Source organism: Carcharhinus amblyrhynchos, unplaced genomic scaffold (genome assembly GCF_965287045.1).
Source record: "Carcharhinus amblyrhynchos unplaced genomic scaffold, sCarAmb.v2.hapA scaffold_522, whole genome shotgun sequence".
Lineage (NCBI taxonomy): Eukaryota > Metazoa > Chordata > Chondrichthyes > Carcharhiniformes > Carcharhinidae > Carcharhinus > Carcharhinus amblyrhynchos.
This window is the reverse complement of record NW_027650262.1, coordinates 46,306-67,785: the sequence shown is the minus strand read 5'-3', so window position 1 is coordinate 67,785 and position 21,480 is coordinate 46,306. Positions and strand designations below refer to the sequence as shown.

The 21,480-nt window shown below is 53.1% G+C and overlaps 1 protein-coding gene across 1 annotated transcript in view; it reads right to left on the bottom strand.

The window, feature by feature from the left end:
- Window positions 1-12,815: 12,815 nt before the first annotated feature.
- The window catches only part of LOC145339534 (neuroligin-4, X-linked-like), a gene marked incomplete at its 5' end in the record, with an annotated part of 29,974 nt that continues 21,309 nt past the window's right edge, over window positions 12,816-21,480 (bottom strand). Inside the window, one exon of the mRNA XM_080184017.1 lies at window positions 12,816-13,629. Coding sequence (XP_080040143.1) covers window positions 12,816-13,629 — 814 coding nt within the window. The remainder of the gene's footprint in view (window positions 13,630-21,480) is intronic.

Sequence of the window (21,480 nt, the reverse complement as noted above, 5' to 3'; positions counted from 1 at the left end):
CCTCCCTATCTCTGTAACCTTCTCCAGTCCCTACAACCCCCCTATCTCTGTAACCTTCTCCAGTCCCTACAACCCCCCTATCTGTCTCTGTAACATTGTCCAGCCCTTTCTCTATAACCTCTTCCAGCCCCCTACAATGCTCCCTATCTCTCTCTCTGTAACATCCTCCAGCCCCTACACCCCTCCATATCTCTGTGTCCTCCTCCTCCCCTCCACAACCCTCCCTATCTCTCTCTCTGCAACTTTCTCCAGCCCATACAATCCTCCCTATCTTTGTAACCTTCTCCAACCCGTACACACCCTCCTTATTTCTGTAACCTCCTCCAACCCATACACCCAACCCCTATCTTTGTAACCTCCTCCAATGCGACCACCCCCTCCCTATATCTGTAAAATCTTCCAGCCCCTAAATCTGCCCCTCCTCCAGCCCCCTACAATCCTCCCTATTTCTGTAACCTCCTCCAGCCCCTACAACCCTCCCTACCCCTGTAACCTCCTGTAGCCCCGACAGCCCTCCCTATCTCCATAGCCTCCTCCAGCCCTCTACAAGGCTCCTTATCCCAGTAGCCCCCTCGAGCCTCTACAGCCCTCCCTATCTCTGTAACTTCCTATAGACCCCGACAACCTTCCCTATCTCTCCAACCTTCTCTGGCCCCTAGATGTCTCTCCCTATCTCTTTCACCTCCTCCAGCCCCCTACAATGCTCCCTATCTCTGTAACATCCTCGGTGCCTACACACCCTTCCTATCTCTGTCACCTCCTCCAGCCCCCAAATCCTCCCTATCTCTGTAACCTCCTCTAATCCCTACAACCGTCCCTATCACCCTCTGTAACCTACAAAAACCATCTCTATCTCACTAACCTGTGCCAGCGCCTACACTCTCCCTATCTCTGGAACCACCTCTAGCCCCCTGCGATGTGCAACGCTCCCTACCTCTGTAACATCCTCCAACCCTCTACAACCTTACCTCTGTAACCTCCTCCAACCCTCTACAACCTTATCTCTGTAACCTCCTCCAACCCTCTACAACCTTACCTCTGTAACCTCCTCCAACCCTCTACAACCTTATCTCTGTAACCTCCTCCAGCCCCTACACCCCTCGCTATCTCTGTAACTCCCTCCAGCCCCTACAACCCTCCCTATCTCTGTAACCTCCTCCAGCCCCTACAACACTCCCTATCTCTGTAACCTCCTCCAGCCCCACAACCCTCCCTATCTCTGTAACCTCCTCCAGCCCCTACACCCTCTCCCTATCTCTATAACCTCCTCCGACCCCTACACCCCTCCCTATCTCTATAACCTCCTCCGACCCCTACAACCCTCCCTATCTCTGTAACCTCCTCTGACCCCTACACCCCTCCCTACCTCTGTAACCTCCGCCGACACCTACACCCCTCCCTATCTCTGTAACCTCCTCGAGCCCTTACACCCCTCCCTATCTCTGTAACCTCCTCGAGCCCCTACAACCCTCCCTATCTCTGTAACCCCCACCAACCCCTACACCCCATCCCTATCCCTGTAACCTCCACCAACCCCTACACCCCATCCCTGTCTCTGTAACCCCCACCAACCCCTAAACCCCATCCCTATCTCTGTACCCCCACCAACCCCTACACCCCATCCCTATCTCTGTAACCCCCACCAACCCCTACACCCCATCCCTGTCTCTGTAACCCCCACCAACCCCTAAACCCCATCCCTATCTCTGTACCCCCACCAACCCCTACACCCCATCCCAATCCCTGTAACCCCCACCAACCCCTACACCCCATCCCTGTCTCTGTAACCCCCACCAACCCCTACACCCCATCCCTATCTCTGTAACCCCCACCAACCCCTACACCCCATCCCTATCTCTGTAACCCCCACCAACCCCTACACCCCATCCCTATCTCTGTAACCCCCACCAACCCCTACACCCCATCCCTATCTCTGTAACCCCCACCAACCCCTACACCCCATCCCTATCTCTGTAACCCCCACCAACCCCTACACCCCATCCCTATCCCTGTAACCCCCATCAACCCCTACACCTCATCCCTGTCTCTGTACCCCCATCAACCCCTACACCCCCTCCCTATCCCTGTAACCCCCACCAACCCCTACACCCCATCCCTATCCCTGTAACCCCCACCAACCCCTACACCCCATCCCTGTCTCTGTAACCCCCACCAACCCCTATACCCCATCCCAATCCCTGTAACCCCCACCAACCCCTACACCCCATCCCTATCCCTGTAACCCCCACCAACCCCTACACCCCATCCCTGTCTCTGTAACCCCCACCAACCCCTACACCCCATCCCTGTCTCTGTAACCCCCACCAACCCCTACACCCCATCCCTATCCCTGTAACCCCCACCAACCCCTACACCCCATCCCTGTCTCTGTAACCCCCACCAACCCCTACACCCCATCCCTGTCTCTGTAACCCCCACCAACCCCTACACCCCATCCCTATCCCTGTAACCCCCACCAACCCCTACACCCCATCCCTGTCTCTGTAACCCCCACCAACCCCTACACCCCATCCCTATCCCTGTAACCCCAACCAACCCCTACACCCCATCCCTATCTCTGTAACCTCCTCCAGCCCCTAAAAACCCTCCTTATCTCTGTAACCTCTTCTAGCCTCCAAAACTCTCCCTCTGTAACATCCTCCAGCCCTACAACGCTCTGTGATCTCCTCCTCCCCCTACAATCCTCCCTATCTCTCTCTGTGACCTCCTCTAGCCCATAAAACTCTGGCTATCTCTGTAAACTCCTCCAACTGTCTACAACCCTCCCTATCTCTGTAACCTTCTCCAGTCCCTACAACCCCCCTATCTGTCTCTGTAACATTGTCCAGCCCTTTCTCTATAACCTCTTCCAGCCCCCTACAATGCTCCCTATCTCTCTGTCTGTAACATCCTCCAGCCCCTACACCCCTCCATATCTCTCTGTCCTCCTCCTCCCCTCCCTATCTCTCTGTCTGTAACATCCTCCAGCCCCTACACCCCTCCATATCTCTGTGTCCTCCTCCTCCCCTCCACAACCCTCCCTATCTCTTTCTCTGCAACCTTCTCCAGCCCATACAATCCTCCCTATCTTTGTAACCTTCTCCAACCCGTACACACCCTCCTTATTTCTGTAACCTCCTCCAACCCATACACCCAACCCCTATCTTTGTAACCTCCTCCAATGCGACCACCCCCTCCCTATATCTGTAAAATCTTCCAGCCCCTAAATCTGCCCCTCCTCCAGCCCCCTACAATCCTCCCTATTTCTGTAACCTCCTCCAGCCCCTACAACCCTCCCTACCCCTGTAACCTCCTGTAGCCCCGACAGCCCTCCCTATCTCCATAGCCTCCTCCAGCCCTCTACAAGGCTCCTTATCCCAGTAGCCCCCTCGAGCCTCTACAGCCCTCCCTATCTCTGTAACTTCCTATAGACCCCGACAACCTTCCCTATCTCTCCAACCTTCTCTGGCCCCTAGATGTCTCTCCCTATCTCTTTCACCTCCTCCAGCCCCCTACAATGCTCCCTATCTCTGTAACATCCTCGGTGCCTACACACCCTTCCTATCTCTGTCACCTCCTCCAGCCCCCAAATCCTCCCTATCTCTGTAACCTCCTCTAATCCCTACAACCGTCCCTATCACCCTCTGTAACCTACAAAAACCATCTCTATCTCACTAACCTGTGCCAGCGCCTACACTCTCCCTATCTCTGGAACCACCTCTAGCCCCCTGCGATGTGCAACGCTCCCTACCTCTGTAACATCCTCCAACCCTCTACAACCTTACCTCTGTAACCTCCTCCAACCCTCTACAACCTTATCTCTGTAACCTCCTCCAACCCTCTACAACCTTACCTCTGTAACCTCCTCCAACCCTCTACAACCTTATCTCTGTAACCTCCTCCAACCCTCTACAACCTTACCTCTGTAACCTCCTCCAACCCTCTACAACCTTATCTCTGTAACCTCCTCCAACCCTCTACAACCTTATCTCTGTAACCTCCTCCAACCCTCTACAACCTTATCTCTGTAACCTCCTCCAACCCTCTACAACCTTATCTCTGTAACCTCCTCCAACCCTCTACAACCTTATCTCTGTAACGTCCTCCAACCCTCTACAACCTTACCTCTGTAACCTCCTCCAGTCCTTACAACACTCGTTATTCCTGTAATCTCCTCCAGCCCCTACAATCCTCCCTATCTCTATAACCTCCTCCATCCCCTACAATGCTCCCTATCTCTGTAATCTCCTCCAGTCCCTACAACCCTCCCTATCTCTCTCTGTAACCTCCTCTAGCACCTACACCCCTCCTTATCTCTGTAACCTCTTCTAGCCCCCAAAACCCTCCCCATCTCTGTAACCACCTGCAGCCCCTACGTCGCTCCCTATTTCTGTAACCTCCTCCAATCCCTACAACCGTCCCTATCACTCCTTGTAACCTACTCCAGCCCCGACAACCATCCCTATCTCACTAACCTGTGCCAGCGCCTACTCCTCTCCCTCGCTCTGTAACCTCCTCGACCGCTACATATAAGAACATAAGAAATAGGAGCAGGAGTAGGCCATCTAGCCCCTTCGAGCCTGCCCCGCCATTCAATAAGATCATGGCTGATCTGTTGTGGCTCAGTTCCACTTTCCCGCCCTCTCCCCATAACCCTTAATCCCCTCTCTTATCAAAAACCCATCAACCCGCGTCTTAAAAATATTTAGCAAGGTAGCCTCCACCACTTCAACGGGCAGAGAATTCCAGAGATTCACCACCCTTTGAGTGAAGAAGTTCCTCCTCAACTCCGTTCTAAACCGCCTCCCCTTTATCTTGAGGCTGTGCCCCCTAGTCCTACTGTCCTTTCTGAGCGGGAAGAGTCTCTCCACCTCTATCCTATCCATCCCATTCATCATCTTATACGTCTCAATGAGATCTCCCCTCATTCTTCTAAACTCTAACGAGTACAAGCCTAGTTTATTCAGCCTCTCCTCATAGCTCAACCCCCTCAACTCCGGTATCAGCCTAGTAAACCTCCTCTGCACTCCCTCCAAGGCCAAAATATCCTTGCGTAAGTGCGGTGCCCAAAACTGCACACAGTACTCCAGCTGCGGCCTCACCAATGCCCTATACAGCTGCAGCAAGACCTCCCTACTTTTATATTCAATCCCCCTCGCTATGAAGGCCAGCATCCCATTCGCCTTCCTGACCACCTGCTGCACCTGCAGGCTGGGTTTTTGCGACTCGTGCACAAGGACCCCGAGGTCCCTCTGCACCGTCGCCTGCTGCAGTTTTTCTCCACGTAAGTAATAGTCCTTCCTACCATTCTTCCTACCAAAGTGGACCACCTCACACTTGCCAACATTAAATTCCATTTGCCATTTCCTGGCCCATTCGCCAGCCTATCTAGATCCTTCTGCAGACTCTCCACACCCTCCGCACAATTTGCCGTTCCCCCAATCTTGGTGTCATCAGCAAATTTCGACACCCTGCACTCGGTTCCCTCCTCCAGATCATCTATATAAATGGTAAATAGCTGAGGCCCCAGCACCGACCCCTGGGGCACTCCACTAGTCACCAACCGCCAATCCGAATAGCACCCATTGACCCCCACTCTCTGCCTCCTATTTGACAACCAATCCTCTATCCACGCTAACACCCTACCCCCAACTCCATGTCCCCTGACCTTCTGCAATAACCTCTTGTGAGGTACCTTGTCAAACGCCTTCTGAAAATCCAGAAAGACCACATCCACCGGCTCTCCTCTATCCACCGCCCTAGACACATCCTCATATCCTACCTATCCCTGTAACCTCCTCCAGTCCCTATCTCTGTAACCTCCTCCAGCTCCCTATAACGCTCCCTATCTCTGTAACCTCCTTCCAGCCCCTACAACCCTCCCTATCTCTGTAACTTCCTCCAGCCCCTACAATCCTATCTCTATAACCTCCTCCAGCCCCTACAACCCTCCCTGTCTCTGTAACCTCCTCCAACTTCCTATAACGCTCCCTATCTCTGTAACCTCCTCCTCCCTACAACCCTCCCTATCTCTGTAACCTCCTCCTCCCTACAACCCTCCCTATCTCTGTAACTTCCTCCAGCCCCTACAATCCTATCTCTACGACCTCCTCCAGCCCCTACAACCCTCCCTATCTCTGTAACCTCCTCCAGCCCCCAAAACCCTCCCCATCTCTATGATGTCATCCAGTCCCTACAACCATCCTTACCTCTGTAACTTCCTCCAGCCCCTACAACCCTCCCTATCTCTGCAACCTCCTCCAGCCCCCTAGAACCCTCCCTATCTCTGCAATGACTACATCTCTGTAACCACCTCCAACCTCCTCAACCCTCCCCATCTCTGTAACCTCCCCCAGCCTCGATAACTTTCCCTATCTCTGTAACCTCCCCCAACACGCACACCCCTTCCTCATCTCTGCATCCCCCCCCCCAGTCTCTATAACCCTTCCCTATCTCGGTGACCACCTCCAACCTCCACAACCCTCCCTATCCCTGTAACTTCCTCCAGACCCCCTACCCCACCCCCCACAACTCTCCCTAACTCTGACGAGTATTTCCCCTCTCAACTGCATTCCAAAAAAAACCAGAACATCACAAACCCGGCACCCTCACATTGCTGCTCGCGGGATCCTGCTGTGCACGCATTGGCTGCTGGGTTTCCTCGTTTACCTCGAAGGCCGCAGTTCCCCCCGAGCTACGTCCTGGGAGCCGTTGGCCTCGTAGGGGTGCTACACAAATGCAAATCTCTTTTGTTAAACATCGGGATACAGAATACAGTAACAGTGATGGTAATATCCCACTCAACATGTCCCGGTCAAACCAAACTCAATACTCTTGCCGAAACCCTGACCTGAGTCAACATTTTCCATTCATAATCCAAATTTATTCTTTCACGAGCTGTGGATGTCGCTGGCTGGGCCCAGCGGTTACTGCCCATCCCTTATTGCCCCTTGAGAAGGTGGGGGGGTGAGCTGCCATCTTGAACCCGCCCTAATCCCGTGTGGTGTGAGGAAGGGAGTTCCAGGATTTTGACCCGGCGACAGCGAGGGAACAGCCAATGACACTGTTGCCTCGCAGCACCAGAGACGCAGGTTCGGTTCCCGGCTCAGGTCACTGTATGGAGTCTGTACGTTCTCCCCCGTGTCTGCCTGAGTTTCCTCTGGGTGCTCCAGTTTCCTCCCACAGTCCAAAGATGTGTAGGTTAGGATGATTGGCCATGCTAAATTGCCCCTTAGTGTCCAAAGATGTGCAGGTTAGGCGGATTGGCCATGCTAAATTGCCCCTTAGTGTCCAAAGATGTTTGGGTTAGGTGGATTGGCCATGCTAAATTGCCCCTTAGTGTCCAAAGATGTGCAGGTTAGGTGGATTGGCCATGCTAAATTGCCCCTTAGTGTCCAAAGACGTGCAGGCTAGGTGGATTGGCCATGCTAAATTGCCCCCTTAGTGTCCAAAGATGTGTAGCTTAGGTGGATTGGCCATGCTAAATTGCCCCTTAGTGTCCAAAGATGTGTAGCTTAGGTGGATTGGCCATGCTAAATTGCCCCTTAGTGTCCAAAGATGTGCAGGTTAGGTGGATTGGCCATGCTAAATTGCCCCTTAGTGTCTAAAGATGTATAGGTTAACGGGATTGGCCAATGCTAAATTGCCTCTTAGTATCCAAAGATGTGTAGCTTAGGTGGATTGGCCATGCTAAATTGCCCCTTAGTGTCCAAAGATGTGTAGGTTAGGTGGATTGGCCATGCTAAATTGCCCTTAGTGTCCAAAGATGTGTAGGTTAGGTGGATTGGCCATGCTAAATTGCCCCTTAGTGTCCAAAGATGTGCAGGCTAGGTTGATTGGCCATGCTAAATTGCCCCTTAGTGTCAAAAGATGTATAAGTTAATGGGATTGGCCATGCTAAATTACCACTTAGTGTCCAAAGATATGTAGGTTAACGGGATTGGCCATGCTAAATTGTCCCTTAGTGTCCAAAGATGTGCAGGTTAGGTGGATTGGCCATGCTAAATTGTCTCTTAGTATCCAAAGATGTGCAGGTTAGGTGGATTGGCCATGCTAAATTACCCCTTAGTGTCCAAAGATGTGTAGGTTAACGGGATTGGCCATGCTAAATTGTCCCTTAGTACCCAAAGATGTGCAGGTTAGGTGGATTGGCCATGCTAAATTGTCCCTTAGTATCCAAAGATGTGCAGTTTAGGAGGATTGGCCATGCTAAATTGCCCCTTAGTGTCCAAAGATGTGTAGGTTAGGTGGATTGGCCATGCTAAATTGCCCCTTAGTGTCCAAAGATGTGCGGGTTAGGTGGATTGGCCATGCTAAATTGCCCCTTAGTGTCCAAAAATGTGTAGGTTAGGTGGATTGGCCATGCTAAATTGCCCCTTAGTGTCCAAAGATGTGCAGGTTAGGTGGATTGGCCATGCTAAATTGTCCCTTAGTGTCAAAAGATGTATAGGTTAACGGGATTGGCCATGCTAAATTGCCTCTTAGTATCCAAAGATGTGTAGGTTAGGTGGATTGGCCGTGCTAAATTGCCCCTTAGTGTAGGAGGGTAAATGTGTGGGGATAGGCCCTGGGGGGGGTGATGGGTGGAGGGGGGCAGCGAGTGGATAAATGGAAGGTATTGCTGGTAACCAGCCTCGGGTGGAAACTCACTCACTCGCCAGGGTCACGAGTGTTTGGCCTTGAGTTCCCCGATGCCCCTCAGAACCCGTGCGTCCCGCCATCGACCCCCCCACCCCACCACGGCCTCCCACCCCGGGGCTGAGTCAGACAAACGAGACCGGGTAAGGACGCCGTCGTTTTTAAAATACTTTATTATTCTATCGTGAACAAACTTTGACGCTGGGCTGGACGTTCGCTCTCTCCCCCCCCCTCCCACGAACCTCCCCCCAACTGAGCACCTCAGGGAGCCTCAGAGGGCCAACGGCGGCCATTCGCCTCTCGCCCATTCCCGACATTCCAGGAAGAAAAGCCTCCCCGTCGTTGGGAAGTCCGGCCTCCGGGTTGCGACGAGCCCCACCGCGACCACCCCCCCCCCAACCAACAACGCCCCCCCCCCCTACAACCCCCAACCTCCCCGCTGCTCCGGTTGACTATTGCCCTCAACCCATTGCCACACCGCCTCTACTTGGGAGCGGCCTGGTTACACCCCCCTCCTCCCCCCCCACTCCCTCCCCCCCCAAACAAAACCCCCGTCCCCCGCTCCCCTGGGGGGAGCCTTCGCCCGGTTGGCGAGACGGAAGTCGGAAGAAAGAGGCCACCTCGCGCGCGACAGGGTCACCCCCCTGTTTGGGCGTTACGACAGGCTTGCGATCAGCCTCTTACTGTAACACATGGCCCCCCCCCTGCGGCTTGGACCAAACACTCCGAGCTTACGGGCAAAGTTAACCATCTAACCTGTAGGCCCAACATGGCCAGCGGAAACGCGCGCGCGCATGTATCAAACGTTTTATATCAACGATTGGGGATTGGAGACCATTTGGGGCTCGGGTGCCGCCGAGGGTTGGCCCTCCCAGCCGAGGAGAGGCGGCTGGGTTGGGGAGAGGGAGGGGGGAGGAGAGCGGGGTGTGAGGAGAGGGGCAGGTATCTTATCAACTCAAGGAAGGAGGTTGGTTGGGGGGGGGTAGGGGGTAGGGGGAGTGGCCCTTCGAACCCCACCCCTCTTCCTTCATTCCCCAAGCGCCCGGCGCCCACCAGTCGGCAGGGAACCGGAAGCCCAACGCTCTTCTGGCGTCCCGTCTCTTCCGAGTCCGCCCGCCCGCCAACCGAACCGGAACGCCGGCCATATTTCCCCGCCTCCCGGTGCCCCAGCGGGCGAGGGAGAGAAAGGGGGTGACAAATTTGGCGGAGGGAGGGGGGGTAACAAAGTGCCCAAAGTGAAGCGTCAAGGGTCCAAGATGGCCGCCGGAGGACGGTTCGCCTGGAAAAATGTGGTCCGGACGGATCGAGGCGGGCAGGGAGGGAGGGAGGGAGGGAGGGAGAGAGGGGTGGGCCTGGGGTGGATCTCGATTTGGTTTGCTTTCTCTTCCACCCCCCCCCACCCCCTCCAACACCCCAACCAAGTCTCCTTGGTCCCTCCTGAGAAGATTGGGCAAGTCAAACGTTAAGACGGTTTTGTCACCCGGGAAGGCGCCTCCGGTTGCCCTCGACGATCGTAAGCCAGAAGTGAGTGAAAGTGAACCCCCGTGGCACGTACGTTCAACATTTCGCCCCTTCCTTCCCTCTCCCTCTCTCTCGCGCCGACGTCCACAGACGTTTCGTCCGCCCCTGGAGTTTCATTTCCGCGCGCCATTTTCCTTTTAATCCCTTTGCATCATTTGTATCAAAAGCTGACCGCTCGGAATTACGACGGCGCGCTGCAGGGGTTGGGGGGGGGGTTGCCGAGAGGGCTAGGAGTTAGGCTTTGGGCCTACGGCGACGGCTCCAGCTCCGCGGGCCGCCGCGTCTCCCGGCAACCAAGACTCCCGACCGAGGTTCCTCCGAGACGGACGCGCCCGTCGCCTCCCTCTCCCCTTTCTCTCAAGATTGCCCATCCGAGTTTCGCCACGGAGAGGGAACAAGGGTAGGCCTCTCGGCGAGGCCTTTCGACGGAGGCTTGGAGTCTGCGGCGGGGTGGGGGGGGGGGGGGGGGGGCGGGGGGGGGGGGGGAGTTGTTGGGAGGTGGGGGGTGGGGTCAGTATGTTACAAAAGAAGCTAAAAAGTCCCTTCCGTGGCCCGCGTGTGCGTGTGTGTCTCTGTCTGTCCATCCGTTCCGCGAGCGTTGGCGGCTTTTGGGAGGAGGGAGAGGAGGATGTCGGTGGGGGGGGTCGGGGGGGGTAGAATGAGGGTTGTAGGATGGGAGGAGGGGCGGGGGTGGGGGGAGAAACGTGTTTGGAGGCAGGGGGGGTGGTGAGGGAGAGGGGGGAAGAAATGCGTGATCGCTTTCCTTCAGTTGGCGTGACGAGGGGTCAACTCGAGGTGCCGCCATTTTGCTCCTGACGCCTCTCGTTCCAGGCCAGGCCCACCTCCTTCGCTTTTAAAAAAAAAATGGCGTTTAGTTCCGTTTGAAAGCCCGCCCCACGTCCCGGGTGGCTTCGTGTGATCGACCTCCGTCCGTGTCCCCCAGCGAAACGCGAGCGCCGGGTGTATCTTCAGGCCTACTCCTGGACCGGGGGAGTCGAGATCTCGGTTGGTCCCGTTACGGGTGCCGCAGTTCGAGAGAGAGTCGGGGGGGGGTGGGTTTTGTAGGATCTTTTTGCACGCCCTCCCCCTCTCAACTTTCAACGCTCCAGTCAAGCCTTTGAAGGAGACAAAAATGGCTGAACGGAAGGTGCTATACAAAATCGCTCTGCCTTGAGTTATTAGCGCCTGGTTGACGCAAGGCCGAAACCAAACGAGAACTTAAAAAAAGCAAGACTTATCGTTGGTTCCGGCTGTCTTAAAGACCATGCAATCCTTCCGTCCCTCTGCCAAGGAAACAAAAATCAATCCCGCGTTTTTCTTTTTGGTACGCTGCCCGAAGGTTATAGGATAATTCACCGGATTGCAGGTAGGCCAAAGCCTGACTTTCCTTGGCACTGGTACACTGACGTGAAGATTCCAGAGGTCTCCTCGGAAAACCGGGGGGGGGGGGTAGTGGAATTGGGGAGTGTGTGTGTGCGTGTGGAGGAGGGAAAGAGCGGAGGGGCACGGTTATACGAGGCGGGATGAGTCTTTGTGCCTCCCCACCAGCCCCCCCCCCCCACCCCCCCCACCAAGGCAAAAGGCCTTGGAGTAGAGTTTACATGGCGAGGTTGGGGAGGGGGTGGAGGGCAGGGGAGGAGAGGAGGGGAGTAGGAGGAGGGAGGAAGGGGAAGGGGGAGGAGGAGGAGAGGAGGGCGAAGAGGAGGGGGCTGGAGGGGGGAAGGGAGGAGGGGAAGAGGAGGGGGAGGAGGAGGGGAGGGGGAGGGGAGGGGAGGAGGGAGGAAGGGGAAGGGGAGGAGAGGAGGGCGAAGAGGAGGGGGTGGAGGGGGAAGGGAAGGGAGGGGGAAGGGAGGAGGGGAAGAGGAGGGGGAAGAGGAAAGGGAGGAGGAGGGGGAGGGAGGGGAGGAGGGAGGAAGGGGAAGGGGAGGAGAGGAGGGCGAAGAGGAGGGGGTGGAGGGGGAAGGGAAGGGAGGTGGGGAAGGAGGGGAGGGGAGGAGGGGGAAGAGGAAAGGGAGGAGGAGGGGAGAGGAGGAGGAGGAGGAGGGGAAGAGGGGAGGAGGGAGGGGAGGAAGGGAGAGGGGGGAGTGGGGAGAAGAAAGGGGAGGGAGGGGACGAGGGGGTAAAGGGAGGGCGGGGAGGAGAGGAGGAGGGTGAGGGGAAGGGTAGGGTGAGGAGAGGAAAGGAGAGGGCGGGGGAAGGAGGAAGGGGAGGGAAGGAGAGGGAAGGGAGGAGGGGGATGGGAGGAGGAGGAGAGGAGGAGTGGGGAGGGAGGGGAGGAGGGGGTAGGGGAGGCAGGGGAGGGGAGGAGAGGACGGGGAGGAGGAGGAGGAGGGGGAGAGTTGGGGAAAGGAGAGGATGGGGGAGGAGGACGGGGAGGGAAAGGAGGAGGGGGATGGGAAGAGGAGAGGAGAGGAGGAGGAGAGAGAGGAGGAGGGGGTGGAGGGGGGAGGGGAGGGTGTTTTGCTTGAGTGAAAAATCTCGAAACATATCAGAGGGTTGGGGTGAGGAATGAGGGAGGGAGGAGGGGAAAGGAAAAAAGCTTTGTACAATCTCCTCTTGTGGTGTCTCTTCTCGGAGACGCGAGGAGGGGTTGGGGGTCGGGGTGTGGGGGGGGGGAGGAGGCGGGGGGTTGGCGCCGGGCCTCGGGCCAGCCCCGACTATACCCGGGTGGTGGAGTGCGGGTGAGGCAGCGTGTTGTTGTGACCGGCCGGGAAGGTGTTGAAGGAGTGCAGGGGCTGCATGGCGCTGGGGATCATGGTGATGGTGTTGGGGGTCATCAGGGGCACATCGTCGGGGGCCCGCCGCAGCGCCAGGGTGTAGTCGGGCGGGCAGGCGGGCCGCAGGATCTCGTGGGGGCGCAGGGGCTCGAGGTCGTGGGACTCGTGCTCGCCGTGTTTGATCTGCAGGGACATGATCTCCTCTTCCTGGGCATGTGCCAGGTCGTTGGTGGTGTTGCGCTGGGGGCTGAGCCGCTGGTGCAGCTCGTGGCGCTTGTCCCGCTTGTAGTAGAGGGCGGCGAAGGCCAGGATGTTGAGGAAGAGCAGCGAGGCCCCCACGGCCACCGTCACGCTCAGCTCGGTGGAGTAGTCCCGCGAGTCCTCGGGCAAGCGGGCATAGTTGGGCGGCTCCTCACTGTGGTCCTGCTCGGGGGGCGAGGTGACAAACGGCCGCTTGGTGGTCACCGTCCAGCCCTTGCCGTGGGCCCGCTTGGTCATGAAGGGGTCCTCGGGTGGCACCTTGGTGGTGGTGGAGGTGTACTGCAGGATGTCGTGGAGGTTGTGCAGGTGGGGCACCAGCTCCAACCAGAAGGCCACCTTGTTGGCGCGGTAGTGCTCGCGGATGCGGGGCTTCAGGCCGATGTGCAGGTAGGGCTTCTCCTTGGAGTTGAACTTGGTCCAGGCCACCTCCTCGAAGCGGTTGGGCTTGGTGTGGATGAACTTGGTGTCCTGGGGCACGGGCTTGTTGGGGTCCCTGTCGAGGAGGACACAAGAGAAGGGGGGGGGGGAACAAATCAGACAAAACGATCGCTGGCTCGGTCTCACCTCGGCACCAAAGCCAAAGGCCTCAAGAGTGTACCCCCGGCACCGTTATCCAGCAAGATCTCACGCTGGCAGAGTGCCCACTGTGCGCAAGGAGGCCATTCAGGCCATCGAGCCTGCACCAACTTTCTGACATACTGTCCCACCCAAGCCCCTGGTATCTATTCCACTAATCCCCCTAACCTGCACATCTTTGGGCACTAAGGGGCAATGTAACATAGTCAATCCACCTAACCTACATACCTTTGGACACTAAGGTGCAATTTAGCATGGCCAATCCACCTAACCTGCACATCTTTAGACACTAAGGGGCAATTTAGCATGGCCAATCTACCTAACCTGCACATCTTTAGACACTAAGGGACAATTTAGCATGGCCAATCTACCTAACTTGCACATCTTTGGACACTAAGGGGCAATTTAGCATGGCCAATCTACCTAACTTGCACATCTTTGGACACTAAAGGGACAATTTAGCATGGCCAATCCACCTAACCTACACATCTTTGGACACTAAGGGACAATTTAACTTGGCCAATCTACCTAACCTGCACATCTTTGGACACTAAGGGGCAATTTAACTTGGCCAATCCACCTAACCTACACATCTTTGGACACTAAGGGACAATTTAGCATGGCCAATCCACCTAACCTGCACATCTTTGGACACTAAGGGGCAATTTAACTTGGCCAATCTACCTAACCTGCACATCTTTGGACACTAAGGGACAATTTAGCATGGCCAATCCACCTAACCTGTACATCTTTGGACACTTAGGGACAATTTAGCATAGCCAATCCATCTAACCTGCGCATTTTTGGACGCTTAGGGACAATTTATCATTGCTAATCCACCTAAACTGCACATCTTTGGACACTAGGCGATAATTTAGCATGGCCAATCCATCTAATCTTCACATCTTTGGATACTAATGGGCAATTTAGCACGGCCAATCCATCTAATCTGCACATCTTTAGACACTAAGGGGCAATTTAGCATGGCCAATCCACCTAACCTGCACATCTTTGGACACTAAGGGGCGATTTAGCATGGCCAATCCACCTAACCCGCACATCTTTGGACACTAAGGGACAATTTAGCATGGCCAGTCCACCTAACCCGCACATCTTTGGACACTAAGGGACAATTTAGCATGGCCAGTCCACCTAACCCGCACATCTTTGGACACTAAGGGACAATTTAGCATGGCCAATCCACCTAAACTGCACATCTTTGGACACTAGGCGATAATTTAGCATGGCCAATCCATCTAATCTTCACATCTTTGGATACTAATGGGCAATTTAGCACGGCCAATCCATCTAATCTGCACATCTTTAGACACTAAGGGGCAATTTAGCATGGCCAATCCACCTAACCTGCACACCTTTGGACACTAGGGGGCAATTTATCATGGCCAATCCTCCTAACTTACACGTTTGGACATTAAGGGGAAATTTAGCGTGGCCAACCCGCTAAACTATGCATCTTTGGACACAAAGGGGCAATTCAGCACGGCCAATCCACCTAGCCTATGCATCTTTGGACTGCGGGAGGAAACTGGAGCACCCGGAGGAAACCCACACAGTTACCCGAGGCTGGAGTTGAACCCAGGTCCCCGTGGCGCTGTGAGGCAGCAATGTTAACCACTATGCATTTGCTCAAAAATAGGTTTTACTGCTATCTACAAATGGAATTTAACCCTGAAAAATGTGAGGTGATGCATTTTGGGAGAACTAACAAGGCATTTGGACACATAATGGACGGTAGGATGTCCGGGAGTACAGAGGACCAGAGGGAGCTTGGGGTACATGTCCAAACTTCCTGAAGGCAGCAGAGGGACATAAGGCGGGTACGAAGGCATATTGGATACTTGCCTTTATTAACCGAGGCACAGAATATAAGGGCAAGGAGGTTACAGAATTGCAGATGCAGTTTAATTTAGACAAGTGCGAGGTGATGCATTTTGGTAGATCGAACCAGGGTAGGACTTACTCAGTTAATGGTAGGGCGTTGGGGAGAGTTACAGAACAAAGAGATCGAGGGGTACAGGTTCATAGCTCCTTGAAAGTGGAGTCACAGATGGACAGAGAAGTGAAGAAGATATTCGGCATGCTTGGTTTCATTGGTCAGAACATTGAATACAGGAGTTGGGACGTCTTGTTGAAGTTGTACAAGACATTGGTAAGGCCACACTTCGAATACTGTGTACAATTCTGGTCACCCTATTATAGAAAGGATATTATTAAACTAGAAAGGGTGCAGAAAAGATTTACTAGGATGCTACCGGGACTTGATGGATTGAGTTATAAGGAGAGGCTGGATAGACTGGGACTTTGTTCTCTGGAGCCTAGGAGGTTAGGTGGATTGGCCATGCGAAATTGCCCCTTAGTGTCCAAAGATGTGCTGATTAGGTGGATTGTCCATGCTAAATTGCCCCTTAGTATCCAATGATGTGCAGGTTAGGTGGATTGGCCATGCTAAATTGCTCCTTAGTGTCCAAAGATGCGCAGGTTAGGTGGATTGGCCGTGCTAAATTGCCCCTTAATGTCCAAAGATGTGCAGGTTAGGTGGATTGGCCATGCTAAATTGTCCCTTAGTGTCCAAAGATGTGCTGGTTAGGTGGATTGGCCGTGCTAAATTGCCCCTTAATGTCCAAAGATGTGCTGGTTAGGTGGATTGGCCATGCTAAATTGCCCCTTAGTGTCCAAAGATGTGCAGGTTAGGTGGATTGGCCGTGCTAAATTGCCCCTTAATGTCCAAAGATGTGCAGGTTAGGTGGATTGGCCATGCTAAATTGCCCCTTAGTGTCCAAAGATGTGCTGGTTAGGTGGATTGGCCATGCTAAATTGCCCCTTAGTGTCCAAAGATGTGCGGGTTAGGTGGATTGGCCATGTTAAATTGCCCCTTAGGGTCCAAAGATGTGTAGGTTAGGTGGATTGGCCATGCTAAATTGCCCCTTAGGGTCCAAAGATGTGCTGGTTAGGTGGATTGGCCATGCTAAATTGCCCCTTAGGATCCAAAGATGTGCAGGTTAGGTGGATTGGCCATGCTAAATTCTCCCTCAGTGTTACCCAAACAGGCGCCGGAGTGTGGCGACTCGGGGATTTTCACAGTAACTTCATTGCAGCGTTAATGTAAGCTGACTTGCGACTAATAAATGAACTTTGAGGAAATGATCTGAGCCATTATTCATGGGATCTTGCTGTGCACAAAGGGCCTACATTAACACTCAGCCGCCGCACTTCATCGGTGGAGAGGGACCCCCCCCCGAGTGAAGCAAAAGGTGCAAAGCACAACAGCTCAAGAAATAAGAGTAGGGATAGGCCATTTGGCCCATCTAACCTGCTCCACCTTTCAATCCCATCATGGCTGGTTTTGGGATTCAACTCTGATTTTCCATCCATTTTCCATATTTCCCTAATTCCCCCGGAGACCAATAATCCGTCTCACCCCCAATCTTGAATATATTCAACGCTGAACACTCACAATCCTCTGCGGCAGTGGATTTACAACCCACTGAGTGAAGAAATGTCTCCCCAACTCAGTCCTAAACAATTGCTTATCCCCCGCTTATCCTGAGACTGTCAGCCCTGCCCTAGACCACCGTGTTCTAGATTCCCCAGCCTGGGGGTAACAACCCCTCAGTGCCCACCCTGTCAAACCCTTTGTAATGTTTCAATGCGACCCCCTCTCATTCTTTTCAACTCCAGAGAATATCATCCCAAATCTACTCAACCTCTCATCATCAGTCAGCTCCTTCAACCCAGGAAGCTATTTAGAGAACCATTGCTGCACCATCCCCAACACAAGTCTAGCCTTTCTGCAACATGGAGACCAAACCTGTGCGCACTATTCCAGAGACGCTGTCAACAGCGAGAGTTCTTCACTCCAGCGACACTCTTGCAATAAAGGGAAGGCAGGATAAAGCCTACTTTATCCCATGGAATAACTGTCTACACTTCCTGCTGCATTGGCAAAGCAGCCAGCAAATCCACACCCCGGACATTCTCTCTTCCAGCTTCTCCCGTCGGGAAAAACATACAAAAGTCTGAGGTCACATACCGACCGACTCAAGAACAGCTTCTTCCCTGCTGCTGTCAGACTTTTGAATGGACCCACCTCACATTAAGTTGATCTTTCTCTGTGCCCTAGCTGTGACTGTAACATTACATTCTGCACCCTCTCCCCCTCTCCTTTCCTGCCTCCCTATGTACTCTATGAACAGTATGCTTTGTCTGTACAGCACGCAAGAAACAATACTTTTCACTGTATCCCAATACATGTGACAATAATAAATCAAATCCTTCTCCCCTATGTACTCTATGAATGGTATGCTTTGTCTGTATAGCGCGCAAGAAACAATACTTTTCACTGTATCCCAATACATGTGACAATAATAAATCAAATCCTTATCCCCTGTGTACTCTATGAATGGTATGCTTTGTCTGTATAGCACAAGAAAGAATACTTTTCACTGTATCCCAATACATGTGACAATAATAAATCAAATCCTTCTCCCCTATGTACTCTATGAATGGTATGCTTTGTCTGTATAGCACAAGAAAGAATACTTTTCACTGTATCCCAACACGTGATTGGCACAGTGGTTAGCACTGCTGCCTCACAGCGCCAGGGACCTGGATTCGATTTCCAGCTCGGGTCACTGTCTGTTTGGGAGTCTGGACGTTCTCCCCCGTGTCTGTGTGGGTTTCCTCCAGGTGCTCTGGTTTCCTCCCACAGTCTGAAAGATGTGCGGGTTAGGTGGATTGGCCATGCTAAATTATCCTTAGTGTCCCAAGGTGTGTAGGTTAGGTGGATTGGCCATGCTAAATTATCCTTAGTGTCCCAAGATGTGTAGGTTAGGTGGATTGGCCATGCTAAATTATCCTTAGTGTCCCAAGGTGTGTAGGTTAGGTGGATTGGCCATGCTAAATTATCCTTAGTGTCCCAAGGTGTGTAGGTTAGGTGGATTGGCCATGCTAAATTATCCTTAGTGTCCCAAGGTGTGTAGGTTAGGTGGATTGGCCATGCTAAATTATCCTTAGTGTCCCAAGATGTGTAGGTTAGGTGGATTGGCCATGCTAAATTATCCTTAGTGTCCCAAGATGTGTAGGTTAGGTGGATTGGCCATGCTAAATTATCCTTAGTGTCCCAGGATGTGTAGGTTAGGTGGATTGGCCATGCTAAATTATCCTTAGTGTCCCAGGATGTGTAGGTTAGGTGGATTGGCCATGCTAAATTATCCTTAGTGTCCCAAGGTGTGTAGGTTAGGTGGATTGGCCATGCTAAATTATCCTTAGTGTCCCAAGGTGTGTAGGTTAGGTGGATTGGCCATGCTAAATTATCCTTAGTGTCCCAAGGTGTGTAGGTTAGGTGGATTGGCCATGCTAAATTATCCTTAGTGTCCCAAGATATGTAGGTTAGGTGGATTTGCCATGCTAAATTATCCTTAGTGTCCCAGGATGTGTAGGTTAGGTGGATTGTACATGGTAAATTATCCTTAGTGTCCCAAGGTATGTAGGTTAGGTGGATTTGCCATGCTAAATTATCCTTAGTGTCCCAGGATGTGTAGGCTAGGTGGATTGGCCATGCTAAATTATCCTTAGTGTCCCAGGATGTGTAGGCTAGGTGGATTGGCCATGCTAAATTATCCTTAGTGTCCCAGGATGTGTAGGCTAGGTGGATTTGCCATGCTAAATTGTCCCTTAGTGTCCCAAGATATGTAGGTTAGATGGATTGGCCATGCTAAATTATCCTTAGTGTCCCAAGATGTGTAGGTTAGATGGATTGTACATGGTAAATTACTCCTTAGTGTCTAAAGATGTGCAGGTTAGGTGGATTGTACATGGTAAATTACTCCTTAGTGTCCCAAGATATGTAGGTTAGGTGGATTGTACATGGTAAATTATCCTTAGTGTCCCAAGATATGTAGGTTAGGTGGATTGTACATGGTAAATTACTCCTTAGTGTCCCAAGATATGTAGGTTAGGTGGATTGTACATGGTAAATTACTCCTTAGTGTCCCAAGATGTGTAGGTTAGGTGGATTGTACATGGTAAATTACTCCTTAGTGTCCCAAGATGTGTAGGTTAGGTGGATTGTACATGGTAAATTACTCCTTAGTGTCCCAAGATATGTAGGTTAGGTGGATTGTACATGGTAAATTACTCCTTAGTGTCCCAAGATGTGTAGGTTAGGTGGATTGTACATGGTAAATTACTCCTTAGTGTCCCAAGATGTGTAGGTTAGGTGGATTGGCCATGTTAAATTATCCTTAGTGTCTAAAGATGTGCGGGTTAGGTGGATTGGCCGTGCTAAATTGCCCCGAATGTCAGGGGGGGAATCAGCAGGGTAAATATGTGGGGTGACGGGAATAGGGCCTGGGTGAGATTGTGGTCGGTGTAGGCTTGATGGGCTGAATGGCCTCCTTTTACACTGTAGGGATCCTATGATTCTATAGTTAATGGCACGGCTAATAAAGGCGAGTGTCCCGTATGCCTTCTTAAACACCTTATCGACCTGTCCTGCTAACTTTCTGTCTGCACCCAAGTCTCTTGAAACATAAGTTTCACACCTTTTAAATCCCTGCCTCGGGGATCAGTGCTGGGTCCTCTGTTATTTGTCATCTGTGTTAACGATTTGGATGAAAGTACCTGAGCCATGAGGGGCACAGATCAGCTAGATAGTCAATATCTTTTCCCCAAAGGTAGGGGAGTCTAAAACTAGAGGGCAGAGGTTTAAGGTGAGAGGGGAGAGATACAAAAGGGTCCAGAGGGGGCAATTTTTTCACCCAGAGGGAGTGTCTGGAACGAGCTGCCAGAGGTAGTAGTAGAGGCGGGTACAACTTTGCCTTTACATAGATCATAGAACTCTATCCATGGTGGAGACTTTGGAGAGGGTGCGGGAGAGGTTTACCAGGGATGCAGCCTGGATTAGAAGGTGTGAGCTATAAGGAGAGGCTGGACAAACTGGGCTGGCACAGTGGTCAGGATGACTGCCTCACAGCGACAGCGACCCAGGTTCGATTCCCGGCTTGGGCTCGCTGCCTGTGCGGAATCCGCACATTCTCCCCGTGTCTGCGTGGGTGTGCTCCGGTTTCTTCCCACAGTCGGAAAGACGTGCTGGTTAGGGTGGATCGGCCGTGCTAAATTCTCCCTCAGCGTTACCCGAACAGGCGCCGGAGCGCGGCGACTGGGGGACTTTCACAGTAACTTCATTGCAGTGTCAATGCAAGCCTTACTCGTGAGAATAAGTCAACTTAAACTGAAGGTTGCCCTCTCTGGAGCAGCGAAGGTGGAGGGGAGGCCTGAGGGAAGTCGAGAAAATGATGAGAGGCAGAGGTAGGGTCAGAGGGACGAGTTTACCGAACACAATCGCCCCAAAACCAAAAAAAATCCCATCTGCGGTCAACGGATATTTGCATGGGGACCCCCCCCCAAACCCCCATCATCCCCAAACCCGCCACGGGAAAGGGGATGAGGAAATTCCCTCCAGAATCTTTATTCCCAGAATTCCGCTGGTTCACCAGCCATGGGAATCGGAGTGGGCGATGGACGTGCATGGGGATGTCCGCTCACCTCGGTGGGGGTTGGGGGGGGGTGGTGTTCTCAGAAAATCATACAACCCTACAGTGCAGAAGGAGGCCATGTGGCCCATCAAGTCTGCACCAACCACAATCCCACCCAGGCCCTGTCACCGTAACCCCATTCATTTACCCCAGCTAGTCTCCCTGACACTCAGGAGCAATTTAGCATGGCCAATCCACCCAACCTGCACATC